The 20,971-nt window shown below is 46.5% G+C and overlaps 1 protein-coding gene across 2 annotated transcripts; it reads right to left on the reverse strand.

The window, feature by feature from the left end:
• Positions 1-17,339: 17,339 nt before the first annotated feature.
• On the reverse strand, positions 17,340-20,445 carry FZD8 (frizzled class receptor 8). 2 transcript variants are annotated; one of them, XM_050890837.1, is made up of 3 exons: positions 19,418-20,445; positions 19,028-19,375; positions 17,340-18,901 (listed from the first exon to the last, which is right to left on the reverse strand). In XM_050890837.1, the coding sequence occupies exons 1-3, from the start codon at positions 20,006-20,008 to the stop codon at positions 17,993-17,995; spliced, it is 1,848 nt and encodes a 615-aa protein (XP_050746794.1). In that variant the 5' UTR covers positions 20,009-20,445; the 3' UTR covers positions 17,340-17,992. The 2 variants fall into 2 exon arrangements, with proteins under 2 accessions (XP_050746794.1, XP_050746793.1); XM_050890836.1 differs by having other exon boundaries at positions 17,340-20,445.
• Between the last annotated feature and the right edge of the window lie 526 nt (positions 20,446-20,971).

Raw genomic sequence — 20,971 nt, forward strand, 5'->3', positions numbered from 1 at the left:
AGCGTAGATGTACTACTGACCTGTCTACAAGGTGTTACGTGTCTCAATCTGAAATAGTCACACTAGGCTCTTGATTTCAGTAGGGGGAATGAGTCACCTGACCCGTTTTAGGCACCTCTGAATGTAAGATGAGTCACTTTCTAGATATACCTATTTCTCCCACAGTGTGATTATCTCAGACCTGGGCTTAGGGAAAACAAGTTTCTACCCTGAGAGAGGAATATATTGGCAATGTCTATATCAAAGTGCTCACCCTCTTTGTCTGACAGACTTCTAATGCTAATCATTTGAAAACGTGTCTAAATTGAGTGAATCACAGAAGATTTTATTACTGTCATGCTTTGTGCTTTCCTTCAGTGTTAATTCTCTTGCGTTTACATAAATGTGGTCCAGCACTGAAGCACAGCAGTGCGTGAGCTGAATTTTCTTTTAGCTACAAGCCAGTGGGGTTTGAAGGTTGCATATACCTGCAGATCATCAGTGGGAGTGGATGTGGAGGAGCATGTACTCAGAAAAATGTCCTGGTGGTAGTGTCTTACAAAACAGATTATTCAGAGGGTGGCAAGAGCTGGTATTTGTAGATGCTGCTTGGAGCTGGAGTAGCTCCCTCTCCGTTTAGACCCATGCGAAGGAGAAAACAGGCACAGATCCAGCCTTGCTCTTACTCTGCTATATAACAAGTTTCTGTAATGACTTAACGGCTGGCTCCTCTGTGCAGAACATCAAGGGACAACAGCTTTCACATTGTTCTTTTTCTCTCCTGTGGGTGCAGAAGTCTTTAAGACAGTTTGGCTCATAATGTCTGTGTATCATTTCTCACATATGCAAGGTGAAGACTAGCACTTAATTATCCCTCATCTTTTGCATCCCCTCAAAAATTAGATAGCTTAATAGATGGACAGAACTGCTCTTTGGGTCGGGAGGCAGAATTTACTTCTGCCTGAGAAGTACTTTGGGATGCTGAGGTATGCTACAGACATTTCTAATTACTACCTTCTAAGTAAAGTTTTCCTCTCTATTAGCTGTGTTTGTTTCTTTTATCATGCATGCTTGTTGTATGATTTGTCATTTCCAGGGTAGGAGCAGCATTAATTATTAAACTTATCATAGGCAGAAAAACATTAAATATTTAAACTTCTCATCCTCCAAAGCCTCTTTAACGGGGTCTGTGCTGATTACACATACCATGACAAAACATTGCAACAATGAAACCTTTTATGATTCATTGCATCTTCTCAGCTGCGAGAAGGAATGTAACGAACAAATGTGGATTCAGTCTATCGTGTACATCCCTCAGCGTGAGATATAAATAGGGCAGGATAAATAATAAATGCGTTGTGGCTGGACACAGTTTGCTTTTTTGTGTCTCTAGCTAGACATCTTTTAATGACTAAGGAGTCTCATTTCAAATCAGAAAGATCCTGTTTGTGTCTGAAAAGGAAAATGAAATTAGCGAACTTCTTCCTTATTCTGTTTGCGGTTTCTTGTTGTGAAATCGTGGCCTTTGGTTTGTGTCACTCAGCTGCAGACCTGGCTGCTTTTAGGACTTGTGGACCCTTTGACTCATAATTCAGAGTCAGTGTAATAAGCACTTAATGTGTTTATAAAAACTGCATACTAAAAGAGCAGGATTTGTATGGGCTTTTCACTGGGGAGTGAATAGAAGCTTCTGGCAGCAACAGCCTGCTCCTAAGGGAATGTCTCCGAGTCTCTTCTAACAACTATTTCCAAGTCACGTTTGTTAATTACAAAGACATGGTTTTACAAACTGGATGGATCTACTAGCCAGGGAAGACCAAGGGAAGATGTGCAAACGTGTTTGAACTATTCTGAGCTTCCCCAGCTCAAGCAGATGAGAAGAGATCATTGGTAGGGGCATCCACAGTGGGGAGGAGAAAATGGGAAAGAAGATCTGTTTGAAAGAACAAAGAGGATCACCTCTAATTTCTCCTTATATTCAATATCACTGAACGTTAAGGTACTGTGAAGATATCTAGATGTCCTAGAAAGAGTGAGTAAAAGAAGTAATAGATGTGGAGCAAGGAAGCAACAAGATTTTCTGCTGTTTAAGCAAAGATTTAGTCTTTTAAATTTGTGAATTGGTTCCGTAAGTCCTTCCAGAACATATTTCATACTCAGAAAAATGTTACAAAAGCTGCTTGTTACATTTGCCAGCGTGTCTTTAAATCTTTTCTTAACCCACCTACTTCAGAAAAGCATTTCGCAAGGTGGGTTGAAAACACCGTACTCCTAATACTGCCCTCAGGGAGCTTTGTCTTGTGTGCAGACAAGGCTGCCATAGCTGCAGCGCAGGTACCACTTGCACCCTGAGGTGGGTTTATGGAACAATACGTAAGATACGTATATTGCTCATCCAGTCTCGTGTGCTACTGAACACGAGACTATACAGAAAGGAACTGAGCTCCCTGGAAGTAAGAGTTGGAACTGATCAGGAAATCTGTGATAAAACAGTTTTCACATAGGAAATAAAATTTTAATTGGAAAATTATAAAACACCTAAAAAAATGTTGTTTTGTTAGTATCTTCAACTGCATCATAGCACTTCTCTTGCTAAATAAGTATCTAGTAGGCTGCTGGAGACCCAGAATTTCCACGTTTTCCATGCAGCAAAATCAAGTATCACTGGGAGTTTCTGCAGTATCAGCATGATTTAAAGAAAAAAAAAATCAATTTTTTTACCCCTAAATAAGATAGATTTTAAAAAACTTTTTCCTAAACAAAATTTTTCCATTTCTTTTATTTTGTTTTAGTTTGGAATATGTTTTTTTAATACCAAAATAGAAGCCAAAACCCAAGTTTCAGCCAGTTATAATCACTTTATCCTCTTTTCTCACACTCTAGGTTGGGTCACTTTGATTTACTCCCATCAGCATAATGGAAAGCTGTGACTTTCTCTTCTCTTGTGAAATACACTGTAGACAGGTGTCTGGGGAATGCATAATTTCCCATTAGCAGCAGTTGTTCTCCAGGAATCTCTCAGTTCAGACCAGAATAAGGATTAAATCTGAAGTTAACAATGTGGAGAGATCCTCAGTGTATTCTTTCAAGTTATTAAAATTATCTGCCCTTATGTGATACATCGTTATTGCAGTGATTATCTTTCTAGAAGGGATCATTAAAGAGGGTATTAATTGCACATTATTTTATTTTAATGTCATGATTACAATGGAGAACAGATAAATTATTACTGCTTGTAGTATTTTAGGGTAATAAAGAAATGCATCTCCAAAAATAGGAAAGTAGAGTAGTTGAAAAGGCTGTTCTTTAACTTCTGTCTTTTGTACTACTTTTAATAGCCTGATGTTCAACTGATAGAGAAGTAATTTTACAATGTAAGGCTCTTGCATTGTAATTGAGTTGCTAAAATGTTCTGCAAATTAGATGGTCTCTGTTCAAAGTCATAGCATGAACTCTTGGCCTATGATGCACAGCAATGCCAGTTCTGAAAAGTGAGTTCATCAAGGCAGAAATCTGATCGGAAAGTATGAACTGTATCTCTACAATTAAAATTATCCAGCATCCATGTAGCTAGATTAGAATCAGAATCTACTTCACTAGCTTTTGCCTTCTCCCACTTCCCCTTCTGTTTTCTTCTACTTGGGTTTGACAGGCAGAATGTTCAGGCCATCTCCACAACTACAATTTAATTATGGGAGTACACACACAGTGCTAACTCCAAGGACTGTTTCATGATCCTGTGCCATTCACAACATGGAAGTGCCAGGACATAGAAAGCTGTCTCTAATTCAGGTTCTGCAGCTAACACTTTAGGTTGAGTAGTGGATTAGCTTTGAAAAGCTTTCACTGATGAACAATTTCCTGAGTGAAGATGACGGCAGATTCTGAGCTTTTCTTTAGAAACTGAAGTTTATATATGGCACCGTCAAGAAAGATGGAGGATTTAGGGTCAGCAATCAGAAGTAAGTCCTTTCACTTCTAGCTTTCCCATGTGTGTAACATTTGTTTTGCCTGTGAGACTTCAGGCACCACACACCGGAGTGTGTTTGGGGATTTTCTTTCACTGAACATGTTACTTTTGGCGAAGAAATAACAATAATGGAAAGAAACAGAAGATTTTGACCTAGCAGAATGAATTTTTGCATTTTCCTCTGTGATTTCCTGCCTTTCCCTTGTACTGAAGATAGGCTATATATATATATATGTTTTTTTTTTTTTTAAGAGAAACCAGAATAAGGTGCTTTTAGAGCCCCACTGGGCTTGTTAAGCAATGTCTTGTCCTGACAAATTAGACACCCACTTAGACACCCACTCCTTCTGCTCATTTCTCTAGAAGTCAGCGTGAGTGATTCTTACTTCTGACAGACCATATACAGTGCAATTAGCTCCTTCTTTCTGGTACCTGCTTTTTCCTAAAGCTCTGTGCTTTGAAAGCCTGTGGAATAGTGAAAGGTAGGCAGATGGACAACTCATGTATACATTGGCTAACAAATCCAAGCTTTTTTTCTGCTTCAGCAAGCCTCTTTCTAAAGCATTTTTCTGAAACATAAACATGGAATATCTATAACACAGTTTACCAAATGTGATGCATTGATAGACACCTGTTTGTACAGGTTCACCAGAGACTTTCACATATGTCTTGGTGCACAGTCTGGAAAGGATCCTGATCTTTGAATGACTGGAGAAAACCACAGAATTTGCATTGCAGCCCCACTCCTGTCTCCCACCAGTCACTCAGAACTGATCCCACGGAGCACAAACCCGTATGAAATTCAAAAGATGACCCTAAATTAAGGAATGATCTAAACACGGATTTTTTTTGTAATGTAGATAGATAGACACATGGATAGATAGAGGTGGTAACAATTATCCACCTCATGGCCTGGAGTTATGTGAAACACAGAGCTACTTCAATTTAGAAGAAATCCATCTCAATTTTCAGAGTCTATAGCAATAGACTCTGAAATGTGCAGATAAATAGGAAATAATTTCTCCAAGTTACCTGTGTCTAAGAAACATATTTCATGACTTCTGGACAGAAATATTGACAAACCCTTAGAACAACAGTCTCATGTTTCCTATTTAGTTAGCTCTCTGTACTTCAGCAAAAATCCTTAAAATGGTACCAGCGTGGTTTAAACTTGGCAGCTGACATTTCATTCCTCCTCAGGACAGTACTTCTCTCACAAAAATAAAGGGAGTTGATTAAAACATCCAAGCAGTTGTTTTATTCTTACATGAGATTCCTAAAATATACCTGCAAAGCTTACTTCCAGAAACAATTGGCTCAGCACACTTTACCTTTTGAGAAGTTTTGCTGGTATAACCCAAAGATCCTACAAATTAAAGATAAAGGCTTCAGCAAAACATTTAGGCTGTTCACTTCTGTTGAAACACTTGTTGATACCAGTGAATAATATTCTTGTTGCGCGGGACCTGGGGTCCAGCCTACTAGAAGCTGGGCAAGAGCTCAGTTTAAATATTGTCCCACACTGCTTCTGACACCAAATTCTACACAAATTTTGCGGTTTTGGAGTGTATGTGCAGACATCATAAGAACAGTTCAGCTGGGGCACCCAAATACAACTTTCAGGACTTTCCAGTCCCTACAGAGCTGCTCACTGCATCCCTGCAGGCAGCCTGCAGGCCCCTGCCAATACAGACTGAACACCTTAAACGTGGAGTACTTCTGCTGATTCACGAGAAATTAGTTGATTAGTTGAAACGAATCCTATGCTATAGGGTTACATTGAGAAACTGTTGCAAAGCTAAGGCTACCTTGCAGAGCAACCCTTTAGTAGATATGTAATACAATTGCATGCACACCTCTGTGTCTGCAAAGTTAACTATAGATAAATTTATTTGGACTGGAGAATCAGCAGGATTTTCCTTGAAACTGGACTATATAAAGAATATCGTGAGGGTATGGGTGCCTCAGTCAGCACCTGACAGAAGACCTCACCAACCTTCTCAGTGAGGACTGAGCTCCCTTGGTTGAGTCTTCCCTGCAATTTGGCACACCACCATGCAATGTGCATGTAAGTGTTTGCAGGAATTCGTTTGTAAAGAGAAAGTGCTAGTGAGTGTCAGCTTCTTCCAGTTTTGCCAGTCTCTTTATATTCTGTCTGCCTCAATAGCAGGTGGGGTCTGATGGTGCAGAAGGCTGTGGGTTTCCAGTATACCGGCCACATGGGGCTGCCCCAGCTGCCAGCATGCATCTCAAAAAGCAGCAAGGTACAGCCTCCACCGCCCACCCTGGAGTGCCACTTCCACCCTTTGCAGGATCTTTGGCAAAGTGTATTTCCAAAAACGAGGCAGAATTTGTTTACCAGACTGCCTGTGTTGCTGTACTGGTTGTATCCAACTGTGTCTGCCTTTACTTTCCAGCCTACCAGCAGAAGCTAGCCAGTGCCATGCAGTTACTGAAGAGGCAGGATCCTCGTATGAAAGATGACCCAAGAATAGGGAAAATGCGGTGATAAACATGGTCTTTAGCTGCATATGGAGCATTCCTTCTTGCTGTATTTCCCCTCTTTGCCTGCCTTGACCCCTTTCCCCCGCATTGCGCTAGCATGCCAGGATGACGTGACCGTCCCCGAGGCAAGCAATAGAAGATGCATATAGGCCCTATCCGCTTCCCGGGTCTTTCAGCCCCCTCCGGCTTTGCCACGGGCCAGCCTGTCTGTACCCTGGCCTAGACCCCCGTACGCCCCAACGCATGGTAAGTCTGTTTTTCAGAAGGGATTTCAGCCCCTTGCTTCGGTGGGGCCTTGGCAGTAGCTCTTACACTGGCAAAGTTTTCTGTCCATCCAGAGCCATCTCTTAGAGACCTTCGCATTTACCAGAGCTCAGGCGGTCATTCTGGGGAAGGCAGTTCCCATTTGTACCTCGGTACCTGGTAGTTTGAAGTGAATGCCACCAGGAGCAGGGTGGTAGTGGCGATGAAATGTAGTGTGGGTCACAGAAAACTGTGAGGAGAAGCTGCTCTGCTTGCTGCCATAGGACTTCTGCAGATCTGGGGTGACTTAAGTTGGCTTAATTGGCCAGGCTTATATCTGAGAGAAAAACCTTTGCAAAAGCTGCTTTAGGCAGTCGATATAAACTCGAGCATAGGCCAAGCAGCTTTACTGGCAGAAAACCTTACCGGAGACAGGCCTGCAAACACGAGTGTGTTTTTGAAAGCTCTTTTTTATGGGTTTTCCCATTAGAATGAGTTTGCCTTGTTAGGTTTGTGTCAGCTGTGCAAGTGCTTAGACAGGCAGCTGTCAATCTTGCTTTGGAAATAGACTGATCTTAAAGAACGGAGGGACCTTTGTCCTTCTTTTGAAGATTTATGTATTATTTAGGTCCAAACACATGGTGGTGTTAGTCTGAAGAGGTCCACAGCTGGGAAGACTTTTCATTACTTCGACTATTTTTCTTTAAAAAAAAATAATTGTGGCTCGCTGTCAGGTGCCAAGTTCCCTTAAACCCTAGTGCACACCAGGAGACAGAGCCCCATCTGTCAAACGCCCACTGACGGCCATGAGGAACGGAGAACTTGTAGGTGTTTTTCAGAAAGTGAGTGCTTCCTCTTGGCTGACAGTCCTGTGTGAGTAAGGACAGGAAGCTTTACAGCCCACGGATCTGGTGGGCATCCAAGTCTGGTCCCTGGCCCAGGCTGCAGGCCCATTGCCTTCCTTCTCCCCTCTGCCATCAGGTGTCGGTGAGTTGGGGTTGGGCTCAAGCAAGGCTTTTAGGGAGGGTAGGGGGCTGCATCCACACCAAGTGCCAGGGCTAGGACAGTTCTCAGACTATGTCTGAAAATGCCAGACTCAGGTATAGGACCTCCATTCCTCATAGTTCTTTGCTCTTTATCAGTACTTAGCTAGCTTAATTAATAAAGACTGTGAGTGTTTCAGGGAACATTAGGTTGAATCATGTTACTATTTTATTTGAACACATTTGCTGCTCTCTAGAGGAGCTGATGGAACTTGCATGGTTTAAGGATACATGGTTATGCACATTAAGCCTTCCTAAAATCTGGATAAATGAAGAAAACTGAAGAAAGGAAGCAAACCAAAGTACACCATAGCCTCCCTAAAATGTTGTCAGGAAATGAAGTGGCAGCAAAATAAATTTTAAAGTATAAAGTAAAGAACAGAGAAGTCAATATACTGCAAAGAGGTAGAAGAAAGCACATAGATATCATTACAGGTGAGGGGACTGCCAAAAGAGGTGATACCAAAATAACACCTTTTCAATAAATTATGATTATACTGAGTGAGTTACAAGTACACCAATCAAAGGCCTTGTCAAGAATAACCCCTCCCAAATCCTTAGCAGACAATGTGCAGAGTACTTTTAAGGGGGTCAAAGAGGCCAGACCAGTGGCTAAGAAACAATCTCTCTATTGAACAATCACAACTATAAATTGTACTAGCTTGTACAAAGACATGATAGAGCCCAGCAAAAAGTGTAAAATTTGAGGAAGCAGCAATTAAAGAATCCACCACCGAGAAAATACTGAAATCTTGCAACAGAGATGTGACTGACGATAAAAAGAATCAACTCTTGGCAGGGTTCAGCTCAAGATTAAGCCACCTACATTTTGTCACATAGCTGTGAGGTAGGTGTCCAGACTCCCGCTACTCTCCAAGGAGATCTGGTCAAATCCAGATCTGGGCTCCAATCAGTTGCCCACAAAAGATATCCCATGCCATTAGAGTTGCCAGAGGGTAACTGAGATTTTCACCTGGGGCTTTCAGACATGACAGAAAATTACAGGAGACCCATGATCGTTTGGAGAGGCAGGTAGAAACTGCATAGGAGTCTCCAGGACCACCTGGAGCCTATGTCTGGGCAATTGAATTAAGGCCCACAAGTTTACTTTAGAGGGAACTGAGTCACCTGGCAGGACCTGCTGACTACATTACTAACACTCTATTGACTACAACAGGAGTTTATGTAATAGCTTACCTTTAAGAAAAACATATTTAGATACCTATCTGCATTTAGATGTCTTAGTCTTGAGCTGAACCTCAGCCTTCACCTAAACATAGCATTTGCAAGGGGGGGGAAAGAAGAAAGAAAATATGAAGTATGAAAATATCAAGAAATATTTAAGCAATGATCACAGCTGGAGAAGCACTACTGTAGAGGATGTTACCTTTCACCAAATGTGATATTGTTTTTGCTCAACAAAAGACAGAAAAAGCAAAGTCAGGAGAATAGTATTGCTATTGACCTGGAATATCATATGATGTCAAACGTTTTCACGGTAGAATTATTTAGAAAAAGAGCAGGAAAAACAAATACCTTTCATAGATTTCAAAAAGACATCTTGCAAGTCACCACTGCAACACTCTGAAATCTTCTAAAATGCCAAAAGAAAAATTGACACTAAAGTCTAACTTTCACAAGTACAATCAATATGGCCACACAGCTGTAGACTGAGTTCTTTTAATTCTCGTGTGTATTGTTGCTAATGACTTACTTGAGAGAAGTGCATAAAAAGAAGCGCTGTGCTTCCACAGGAATATGCTAGGAGATGTAAATACATAGCTGGACCAATGCTTCAATAGAAACAAAAAGATTGTCCAGTGTTCACAGAGATATATGATCTCTTATTATCAGAAAACACAGCACATCAGAATCTGCCACCTCAGCCATTGTGTCAAAAGATGAGATATTTAGAGGTAGACACATTGCATTTTAGGAGACATTAAATAAATGTTTGTTCTGCCCAGTGTTTGCGACAACTGACTGGAAATGAAAAATGGCAGGAGTTTCTTAAAAGCAATTATCTTATTTTTCTCAAAGACAGAATATAATATCACTTAATGTAAAATAACTTATCCCTTTTCTTCCAAGAGACTGCCATTATCTATATAATATCTTATATTCAAAATCTTCCATAATTTAGTTGGGATGAAACCAGCAGAGGGTCTGTGAAAGTTGCTCTATGAACATTATTCACTTTCAACTTCCACAGATTTTTCACTGTTGTCTTTTGGAACTTACAGAAAATTCTACCCTGAATAATCCTACCCAGAATAATTCTCCATTACCTTCTTTTAAGACATGCAGAAATATGTAATTTTTTTTTTTATTCTTATCCATCCTGTTTTCCCAGAAGGAATTATGTTTGAAAGCACTGTGTAAATTCATGAGTTAAACCCTAATTCAGAAAAGCACTCTTGTTCAGGAAAACATTTCTGCATATGCTTACTTGAAGCATCTTATAAAATCTCACTGAAATCAATAGGACTTTGGCATGCACTTAAATAGTCCTTACCACCCTACATGCTTATGATCCACTGCTATTCAAGAAAGCAATCAAGCACAAGTTTCTGAATCAGGATCTAAAGGTATTCTGTGAAAACCATTTCTATTCCAAGCTCTACTAATAAATTAGGTTTTTTGTGATTTTGCTTTTTTTTCATTAAGAATGTATAACGTGAATGTGCTTTGCTTCATTTTAAGCTGCAAAGGCCCATTTTATATACTGCTTGTTAAATCAGATTCTAATGATTCTTTCCCTCATGCAAATCTTTCCTCTCATTCATGGATTGTATTTAAATTCTGCTCAGCTTGCATTCATGATGCCTTGTCAGTGATTTGCATTGCTCTAATGCGTTTGCCCTGGTTGCACCCCTCACTCACTTTGGCTTGAGAACATAGAAGCCATAAATAACTCTTTAGCTGCTAAAAACAACACACACAATTCTTGTACACTAATGAGCTAGAGGATGGCAGCAATGAAGCTCCTTGTGGGTCTCTGGTTCCCTGATCTGACTATTCCTAATGCCCTGCTCCATATCCTGGAAAACTGTGATTTTCCAAATTGTTACAGGCAAAATATCGCTTCCCTAGAATTTTGCAAAAAGGTAACTTCAGCTTAAAAATCACAACGGTAAATGTGTGTTCTGCCCGGCAGGTTTGGGAAAAGAAAGCGCAGCTCCCTGCCGAGTGGCTGGTCTCCCCTCTCTGCGCGCTGGGAGGCTGTAGCTCCAGATGGCAGCAATGTACAGAACACGCGCCGCCCCAGAGCTGCAGGTTCTGTAGCTGGATGGGAAACATCTCCCCTTCCCTTCCAAAAAGTCAGATTTAATTTTATTCCCACCCTACATTTGGACAGAAAGCCAAAGCCAGTCGTTTGTTTCATAAGCCAGATTGCTATATTTTCTGATTTACATTGAAAGAGACCATTTAGATTTCAACCACTGAGAAATGATGAGAGTATAATGTCTAACGTACATTTTGAATCAAGTCAGTTCATAGCATGAAGATTATTCTTTCTAATTTCAGAAGTTGTCAAAATGGGACATTCTAGTCATAGGTTCATTTTCTGGAAAAAAAAATCAAGTAGAAAAAATAATTGAGACTAATGCTTCTTTGTGAAAAATGTTAGGTATAATTTAGCAACAACAAATGTTTGGAGGAAAGAACATCTAGCTAAGGCATTTAAAACGTACATGAAAGCATCTAACAAGTTGCACATAAGGCAAAAATGATTGGAAAAGAACCATTTTTTTTCTGCAACCTATTAAAAAAATCAGATAGTATCCAAGAGAGACGGTCCAGCTTTCTCCTTTATAATGTACTGGGTATGTATAGTAACTTGCCCACATCTTTCCGACTAAATTTGTATTTTCTTGGAAAGCTGTGCTTTAAAAAAGGACATCATAGTTCTATATTTTTCTCTGCTGGTTGCAGTGACAGTCACCTCTGCCCAGAGGGTCACAGCAATACATATGTGCAAGGTCCATACGCAGCGGGCAGGTCCCCCGGGGTGCGCTGCCCTCCCAGCCCGCACAGGGACGGGGAAGGTGGCAGCGCCCACGCCACGGCCTCCGCCGCGCACCAAAGAGAGAGGAGAAGTTGAGAAAAAGGTTGCAAACGTTAGCTGCGGAGCCCTGCGAGAGCAGGGAACGGTGGAAGGGCCCTCGGGGTGAAATTCCCAGTCTCTCCCAGTTGAGGGCACTGCTGGATGGCGAGCAGAGCGGCCTGCCCCCCTCCCCGTGCCCCGCTCCCGCCGCTCGCCCGGTCCTGCCGCCGCCTCACCCACGCTTCTGCTGCACACCGATTCCTACCGGAGTTCCTCCGTTTGCCGGGATTTCTTGCCTGATGCAATTCCAAAACTGGTGCAAACCCTCTTTTCCATACCTGCCTGCCTTAGAGAATGGGAAGAATGCGTCGTTTTTCTCTAGTCCTTTAAAAGCCGATTTAACTTTAGCCCTTCAGCGTACATAGCCCAGATTTGGCTTGGTAAGCCTGATGCGATGGCCCCACGGCGGTCTGCTGCTTTTCACCTCACTCCCTCAAATCTCGTCGTGTCTTACTGATGAAGGGGATCACATCTCTCACCCAGGCCCCATGTAAGGGCTAGGGTACTTCGTAAGTTGTAAAGGCAGCAGCGGGATTGGTGTTTGAGAGTGCCGGCTTTACTGCAAACCAGTGACAGATTTGGTGCTGTGCCTGGGAAACTGCGTACACTCTGGGCGTATGGGATATGGCCTTTTGGGGGGGGTGTTGAGGGGAAACTGGTGGGGAGGGCATAGGTGCGAGGACATGCTTGTAAAATGGAGCGTTACTGAAAACACAGAAGAGTCAGGAAATCCAGGTTCTTCCCTTAGACTTGCACTTAAGTTTCATTAGCCTGGGTATTATTACTGCAATTTTTGTCTCCCAAGAAGAAATTTGACTATTAATTCACTAGTGAATGTAAAGTGTTTTGAGATCATAGATAAGAGACTTGTAGGAGTGAAAAAGTATTATCTCAGCCTTCAAAAAGCTTGGTTCAGCATTTGACCTTAGCTACTAGTTTCTGAAGTGATTTGACTATCCTTCGTCACCTCAGATTATGGCTCCACGTTTTAATACCAGACACTAGTTATTTCCGCACCACCATAGCATTTATGATGTCTGATCCTTTCTGCTGAACGAGTGAAATTCGTATACCTGATTACAGTAATGATGGGCATTTATGAAAGCTTAAATAAATAGAGCTGTCTGAACATTTCTAACTGAGTTCTTTTAAAGGCTGCCTAGAACTCATCATGACCACATGCAGGGAGTCTGCCCTGTTTAATATTTCTTCCTTGGACCATCACCCACAAATCACTTTCTTTATTCTCCTTAGGCTCAATCCTGTTGCTTTCAGGGTTACCTTTGTTGCCCAGCCTCTTTAATTCTAGGAAGAGGTGTGCTATCTTTTCCATACCATCCAGTTTTGGTATGCAGGGCAAAAAGAGAGAGAACATGGCCAGGATGGGCAATGGAGAGAGATTATTCCTCGCTTGCTTCCCTGTTGGGCCAGAAGCTGGGTTGGCCACAGCGAGTGGGAGTGGAAGTGTGTGCCTAGAGAAACACAGGCCGTGCGGCTCTGGAAACAGGGTGCAGGAGCGGGGCATGCTACAGGCAGGTTGTAACAGGCACTTTGGAAACTGGTTGTGATTCTACAAGCTGGTTTGACTGGCCCCCATTGAGCTTTCCTCCAGCATGATCTTGGCTGTAGGTGAGCTTTCACTCCAGGAGCATCTTTTGTCATTTTTCAACATTCATTATCACCAGTTTGCTTTTTCCCCATATGAGGTGGCCTGTCTATCCCATATAAAATTCCATGTCTTTATTGGTTAAGAAGGTTAACTTACTAGGCAGGCTAGGTCTGGATTTTGCACTGCACGTAGTGCTTGTGAAAGAAGTGTGTTGAGCACAGTCACTGGGATCAAACAGTGGTCTTTTACTTGTACGGAAGTTTTTATATTTCAAAGTAGACCTGGGATTCTCCCAAGGACTCTGGTCTTTCTTTTTCTCAGCTATCAATTCCTTTTTAAATTTGGGCATTCTGCTTTGGCTCCCAGCACTGGTTTCCTCTTGTGAAAAACTGTTGATTTTTTCTATGAGCCACCTTCAGGTATCTGGTGAGGTGTCTGCCTGAGTGAATCTGGGAAGAGCCTGGGCTCTGAAGCCGGGGTGAAGCACGCTGTGGGTAGTGCGCGCACAGAGGCGCCCTTGCCTCCAGGTTTCCCACCCCCCCGGGAGACCTTTTAGGACTAGTCAAGCACATTTGAAGAACTCTTTAATGGGTAAGCACCCCAATACTCTGATTTTTAAATATTGTGTAAGAAAGAAGGAAAAAAGACTCCTTATGTACCAGTCTTAGCCTTCATAGCCTTCCCAGAGAGCCTAGCCACATTCATATTATTTCAATACATAAGAATTTCCCAATTCCTCCCTGTCTGTAGTCCCTTCCCTTCCATGATTGATTATCAAAGCTCCAGGGAAGCTTCCCCTGCACACAGGGAAAACTTTGGAGCGGGTTGCAGGACACTTCCAGGTAGCTCCCAGGGACTCAGCAGCAGGGCCCAGGGGAGGTGTGGTGTCCCTCCTGAGGCTCTGCAGCACACCTGCGCGGCTCTGCCTCTTTCTAAAAGGCTCACTGGCAGCTGGGCCAGCTCCTTTGGAGGCTGCAGGATTATTCAGTCATTACAGCAGGGGTCCTGGAAAGAAAAGGAACGCTCTAAAGGTATGTTGCTTACTAGAGAAGAAAAAAAATCCCAAACCATGTTTCTCTGCTAGCTTAGTCACTCTCCTGAACAGAGCAGTTAGTTAGACCTTTCTGTGAGCTGCAGGATGCTCCTAGTTGCCATCTATCCAGCTCTCCGAATGCTGCTGTACAAGTTGTGCTATGGAGCCCTATCAGTGATAACAAAGCTTTCCCTTAGCTCTCCCGAGCTAGCGTGGCTGCCAGGGTGCGTGGGTGCTGCCCCTGCCCATGGGTGAGCCTATGTCCGCAGGGATGCCGAGGGTACTCCTGCTCTGCAGGCAAGGGCTTGGGCCGTGGGTCTGCTGGGACTATTTTTAGTAGCTCTCTGGCAAATTTAGGGAGAAGGCAGTTTATCGTCAGACCTTGAAAGTTAACATGTAACTCCTACCACCTCACTGACGTTTTTTGGATCTTCACAGCAAATTTATCTTTGAAGTCTGATAAATGCTATCACAATAATGTGAAGTTCTGTGTAGCTATAGATTTTTGTTTCTTGTATACCTAAATGCCTTGCTATTGTTTTTTCTGATTAATTTTTTTTCCTAGACACAAATTTTATGTTGATTCACAAAAATCTGCACTTGTAAATTAACTTCTCTAGCACCATTTCCCCAGGTTTGTGTTTCTAGTGATTTGAATTTTGTCTCATATTTATTTGTTTAACCTTTGCATTATTACTCAGTCACTTCCAAAGCAGGCATCTTGTTAACCTAACTAGCTCTGAGACTGCTTTGCTGACTAAGTCCACCTGCAGCACCTCTTAGCTCATTCCAGGGTAGGTTAAGCCACAGGGGTACTTCCTATTTTTTACTAGAAATGCTTTTATCTCAGCACTAGCAACCTGTACCAGCAGTCTGCGAGAGACCTATCTAAACAAATTCTCACAGAACAGTTGTGGCTGAACCTCCCCTCCCCTCGGTCTTCCTTGCTAGAACCTGCTGGAGGGGAAGGAACACAGATTTTTATCTGAAGAAGTGATCGTGCTTCCATATGTGGGGCTTCGCCAGCAGGAAGATGACCTCTACCTTAGTCCCACTGGCAGCAGGGAAAATTGCGACGTTGATTTAAATGTTTCAACAACTGTTAAAAATGTTTCCAGCAATACAGGAAAATACTAGGGCCTTTTCAACTTACAGGTACGTCAATATTCTGATCCTGGTCAACTGGTGTATAAATAGGCACCATGCATAAATCCCAGTGGAACATCCTCTGCATTTGAGAAGTTAAAATTATTTTTCCCTCCAAGGAGTCAGAGATTGGCATTTTAAATTCCTCCTTTTCATGATCCCGGTAACTTTGTAGAAGTGGAGGAGTCTATTAAGTTACGGGACCTTTGAAAGGGACACCAATAATCAAGTCAGTGCTCAATGGAACAAAGTTTTTCCCACAAATCATGACTGATATCTGTGTCATTAGTAGGGTAGCTGCCCATCTCTTATCATGATTGACAGGTTAATAAGGGACCTGGGGCTATCTTTTCACTGCTAGCACACAACCTAACCAATTGCTTTTAAATGATTGCTAATTTGACAGAACTTAAGCAGAAGGCATAAAAATATCTGGAATAATGTCTAATGCAGCTTTTACTCCCGGTATTCTGAGTGATCCCATTTTAGAAAACAGATTAGAATGTAGTTAATAGATTTTAATTTTATTTTTTTTAGACACTCAGTTTTTAAAGGAAATCTTGTAGTTGTTCTTTGGTTCAATTAGGAGCAAAAGAGAAGGGAGTTTTGTAATGCAATTGTCCTGTAAAGGAAAATGTTTTAAATTGGGGAGATTATGTGAGCAGACCACCTGTAGGGCATTCATAGCTCTTTTCTATAATGCTCCAAGCCATGCCTTGCTGCCTGCAGGCTGGCTAACAATGCAGGGAAAAGCTGTTTAAAAGGCTGTTCTCCCTTTTCCCTCTGGTGTTCACTAACTGTTACAAGTCTTCCTCTTAAAATAAAAAAAAAAAAAAAAAAAAAGTCCCACATCCCTTTAATTGAAGAAATTTAAGGCTCCATGGTGGCCAATTGGTCTGCAACAAGAGGAACGAGGCAGCAGGGAAAGAAACTTCAGACTATACATCACGTTTGGTGAAGAGAAAAGATCAAAGTTTTCCCAAACTCAAAAGAAACCAAGTTCCCTACAGATTAACCCTATTCATTTAGCTCCTCTTAAAGGAATGATGTTCTGAGCCACTGGGCAGACAGGTAAAAAGTTCAACAATTGCCAAAGCATTCTTCTGTTAATTCAACAGCCTTCTGCTCAAATAAATTAGCTTAGTCCTGACAGCAGAACAATACCTTTTCTCTTGAAAAAGGACCATATTTGATATACAAAAGTTAAGATGTTAGTTTAATCTGTTAAGAAGAGATTGATCTAACAAATCTCAACTCGCTGTTCCACCGTAGTACATGATCTATGAATTTAAAACATTAACCTTTTACACTTCAGTATGCATCCCCGGAAAGGCAGGTGCTTACAGAAGTGTAGACAACAGATATGAGAGGCGTGTGTGCACATTCCTAAAATAACACCCATTTTAAAAGGATAGTTAACATGCCATGTGAGATGACTCTTTTGTAAAGGCTCAGCTTTAAAGACACTGTCATCTTTCAAAAAGCAGAGGAGAACCATGGTAAGGCACCTCCCAGTTTTGGCAAACACTTTTTCGGAACAACTTGTTGAATGACTTGTTTTCCTTGTGTCTACGTATCTCACTGCTTTAACAGAGGCAGCCATCTATTATGCAGTAATGACTGGAGCATTGATGTAGTTCGTAGTTTATAGAACCACCTAAAGACATAGCAGCTGGAATAACCAGGGCAGGAGTAGGGGGAAAGCTTGAAAAAGACATTTATCAAAAGTCATTTTATTGACAAAATAGAATACTCGTATTTGCTCTTACAGGGTTAGCCTCTAAACTTTTTTACAAAAAAAATTTACAGACTGTATAGCTTTGGATATATACATATTTTACACATCTGTACAAGGTAACAAATAATTATATAAATACATCCTTTAATGTAGGAAACCCGTATTTAGCTGGGGTGTATAATTAAGACATGTTTTGATTCAGTCTGTATTGTAAGGCATTTGCCCGGTCATCAATATCCCAAAAAACCTGCAGTCCCAGCAGACTCCCACCTCAGGACGGGGGGAGGAAGACCCTCCCTCCCACGAGCAAAGAGCTGCTGTTAGTCCAGAGTGAATCAGAAGCCGCTGTGCCTTGCCTTCTGCAAGACACGGGTGAGCCTCTACCCTCCTCTGCCAGCAAAATAATAAGCTGGCTCCTTGAAGTACATGCTCCCTGCATGTGAATGGAGGGGAAGGAGGAGGGGGCTGGAGCCTGGGGCCTCTGCCAGCTGCATTGTTCTATACAAGCTGTGGCTAATAAGGACCATTAGGGGTTCATTAATGGCACCAAACAGTGAGGGGGCATTTTAGGCAGGCCAGTGTCCCTCATTTCCTAACCTTTGGCCTCTTTCGTCCCCCTCACACTTGAGACAGAGGCATCTGCTTGGGGTAGGAGACAGAGCTGGCGGTGCCCGATCTCCACGTCAGGCCGGTGCTGACATCGCTGTAGAGGGAGCCACCGCCTCCAGCCCCAAGTCCTCCTGCTGCGGCGATTGCCGCCTGCCCACCTGCTCCTGCCCCTGTGGCCCCAGCCACGGCAGCACCTTTGCTGGCCCAGCAGCAGCGGGTGCAGAGGGCCCTCCAGGACTCGAGGGTCTTGCCAGACCAGACCCAGACACCGGAGGTGATGCCCACCACCAGGCACATGAAGTACTTGAGCATGAAGACAGCATAGTCAGGGCGGCGGGCCTGATCAGGCTGCTGGTCACGCAGGCAGGGGCAGTTGTGCGTGGCCTCCCAGCGGGGCCGGTTGTGCTGCTCGTAGAAGAGGCAGGCGACCACGCTGGCAGCTGGCACAGTGTAGAGCACGGTGAAGAGCCCCAGGCGGATCATCAGCTTCTCCAGCTTGTGGGTCTTGGTGGGGCCGCCCTGCTGCTTGATGACGCTGCGGATGCGGAAGAGCGAGACGAAGCCGGCGAGCAGGAACATGGAGCCGATGGCCAAGTAGATGAGCAGCGGTGCCAGCACGAAGCCCCGCAAGTTCTCCAGGCTCTGGTTGCCCACGTAGCAGATGCCAGCCACGGGGTCGCCGTCCACGGAGCTGAGGGCCAGCACGGCGATGGACTTGACGCTGGGGAGCAGCCAGGCGGCCAGGTGGAAGTACTGCGCGTAGCCGGCGATGGCCTCGTTGCCCCACTTCATGCCGGCGGCCAGGAACCAGGTGAGGGAGAGGATGACCCACCAGATGGAGCTGGCCATGCCGAAGAAGTAGACGAGCAGGAAGACCACGGTGCACAGCGCCGGGCCGGTGCTCTCGTACCGCACGTGCTCGGCCACCGCCAGCTCCGGCTGCAGCTCGGCCGCGCCGCCCGCCGCGCCGCGCCCCCCCGCCGCCGCCGCCCCCGCCGCCGCGCCGCCGCCGGCCCCCGCCGCCCCGGCCCCCGCGCCGCCCGCCCCCGCCCCGCCGCTGCACGCCACCTTCTCGTGTCCGGCCACCAGGCGCACCAGGTAGCCGAGGGAGACGAAGAGGTAGCAGGCGGCCAGGAAGATGATGGGGCGCTCGGGGTACTTGAAGCGCTCCATGTCGATGAGGAAGGTGGAGACGGTGGCGAAGGTGGAGAGGAAGCAGAGCACGGACCAGAGCCCGATCCAGAAGGCGGTGAAGGCGCGCTCGTCGGGGCTGAAGTAGGGGTTGTGGCAGGGCAGGGCGCAGTTGGCGATCTGCCCCGTCTTGACGCGGTTGTAGAGCGGGTGGCGCTCGCTGGACACCGACACCATGGGCGCCCGGCACTGGCAGCCCGGCTCGCAGGGCGGCGGCGGCCGCGGCTTGCGCGGGGCCTCGGCCGGCGGGGCGGCGGCGGCGGGGGGCGCCTTGGCGGGGCCGCCGGGCTTGGCGCCGCGGAGCGGGGGCTTGGCGGGCGGCGGGGCGGCCGTGGTGAGGTCCGTGCGGTTGTAGTCCATGCAGAGCGTGTCCGGGCTGCCCTGCTCGGGGAGGCGGTCGCAGCGCATCCTGTCGGGCCAGGCGAAGCCGTACTGGCGCATGAGCGGGGCGCAGCCGGCCTTGGCCCGCTCGCAGACGCTGCGGCAGGGCGGCAGCGGCTTCTTGTAGTCCTCCAGGCAGATGGGGGTGTACATGCTGCAGAGGAAGAAGCGCAGGTCGCTGGAGCACTGGATCTCCACCAGCGGCCAGAACTGGTGCACCTCCAGCCCGGCCTCGTCCTGCGTGTCGTGGTTGAACTGGTTGGGCATGTAGGTGTAGTTGTAGCCGATGCCCTTGCAGAGGGGCACGGTGATCTCCTGGCACGACAGCTCCTTGGCCGAGGAGGAGGAGGAGGACGCGGCGGCGGCGGCCGAGGCGGCGGCGCAGCCGGCGCGCTGCAGCAGGGACAGGGCGGCGAGCAGCGAGGCGAATTCCAACAGGTAACTCCACTCCATGCTCGGCGGCGGGCGGCGGCCCCGGCTCCTCTCCCGTCCCGCTCAGCAGCCACGGGGAGCGCGGCGCCACAGCACCCCCTCGCCCCGGCTACCCCTCTGGGGGGCGGAGGGCGGCCCCCTCCGTGCCGGCCGCAGGTGAGAGGGCTCGCAGCCCCCGCGGGGCTCCGTCGCCCGGGAGGGAGGCGGCCCCGCGGGCAGCCGGTGAGGGGGAAGCCGCCGGCGAGCCCCCGCGCGGCGCCGGAGGAGGGGGGGTCCGCTCAAGGAAGGCCCCTCAGCCGCCGTCGCATCGCTCCTCGCGGGGCTGGCTGCGCTGGGGGAAGTCGCCGCTTCTCCAGCGCCGGCCGGGCACGGAGCGGCGGCGGCGGCAGAGAAGTTTCGCCGTCAGCCCCCGCGCGGCGCGGTCAAGATGGCTGAGGCGTCCCGGGGACCGGGCGGTGCGCCCCGCGGCGCCGGGCTCCCACCGCCCCGAGCGGGCGGGCAGCGGCGGGGCCGGTGCTGGGGCGGCCGGAGCGGCTCCTCCTGCCGCCCGCCCGAGCGCCCGGCTCTGCGGGCGGGCGACCGCCAGCCGGCCGGTTCTCGCTCTCCGCCGCCGACTGTCGCCGGCGGGGCGAGCCGGGCGCCCCTGGCCGCGATCGCGCCACCTGAGCCGCGGGGCGAGCGCGGCAGCGCCTCCGCGCAACTTCTCGCTCTCCGGCCCCGGCAGCGCCACTCCGGCCGCCGCGCTCTCATGAATATTTATAGCGAGCGCCGCCAGGCCCCGCCTCCATCGCCTCGGCCGCCTATCAGTCGGGCCCGGGCGGGGGGCGGGGGGCCGGCCCCGGCTCTCCTTAAGGTGGAGCGGGCGCCCCGACTGCGGCGCGGCGGGCGCTCCGCGGTCCCTCGCAGCCCCCCTCAGCCGCGGGGGACGTGGCGGTCGTGGCGGTGTTTTTTTTTCCTGCGTTGTCCGGGCTCGTGTCCGTACGG

The sequence above is a fragment of the Gymnogyps californianus genome, chromosome 2, assembly GCF_018139145.2.
Source record: "Gymnogyps californianus isolate 813 chromosome 2, ASM1813914v2, whole genome shotgun sequence".
Taxonomy (NCBI): Eukaryota; Metazoa; Chordata; class Aves; order Accipitriformes; family Cathartidae; genus Gymnogyps; species Gymnogyps californianus.

Bases quoted from the DNA above. Each gene is read 5' to 3' on its own strand.
- FZD8 (XM_050890836.1), bottom strand. From the start codon at position 20,008: ATGGAGTGGAGTTACCTGTTGGAATTCGCCTCGCTGCTCGCCGCCCTG.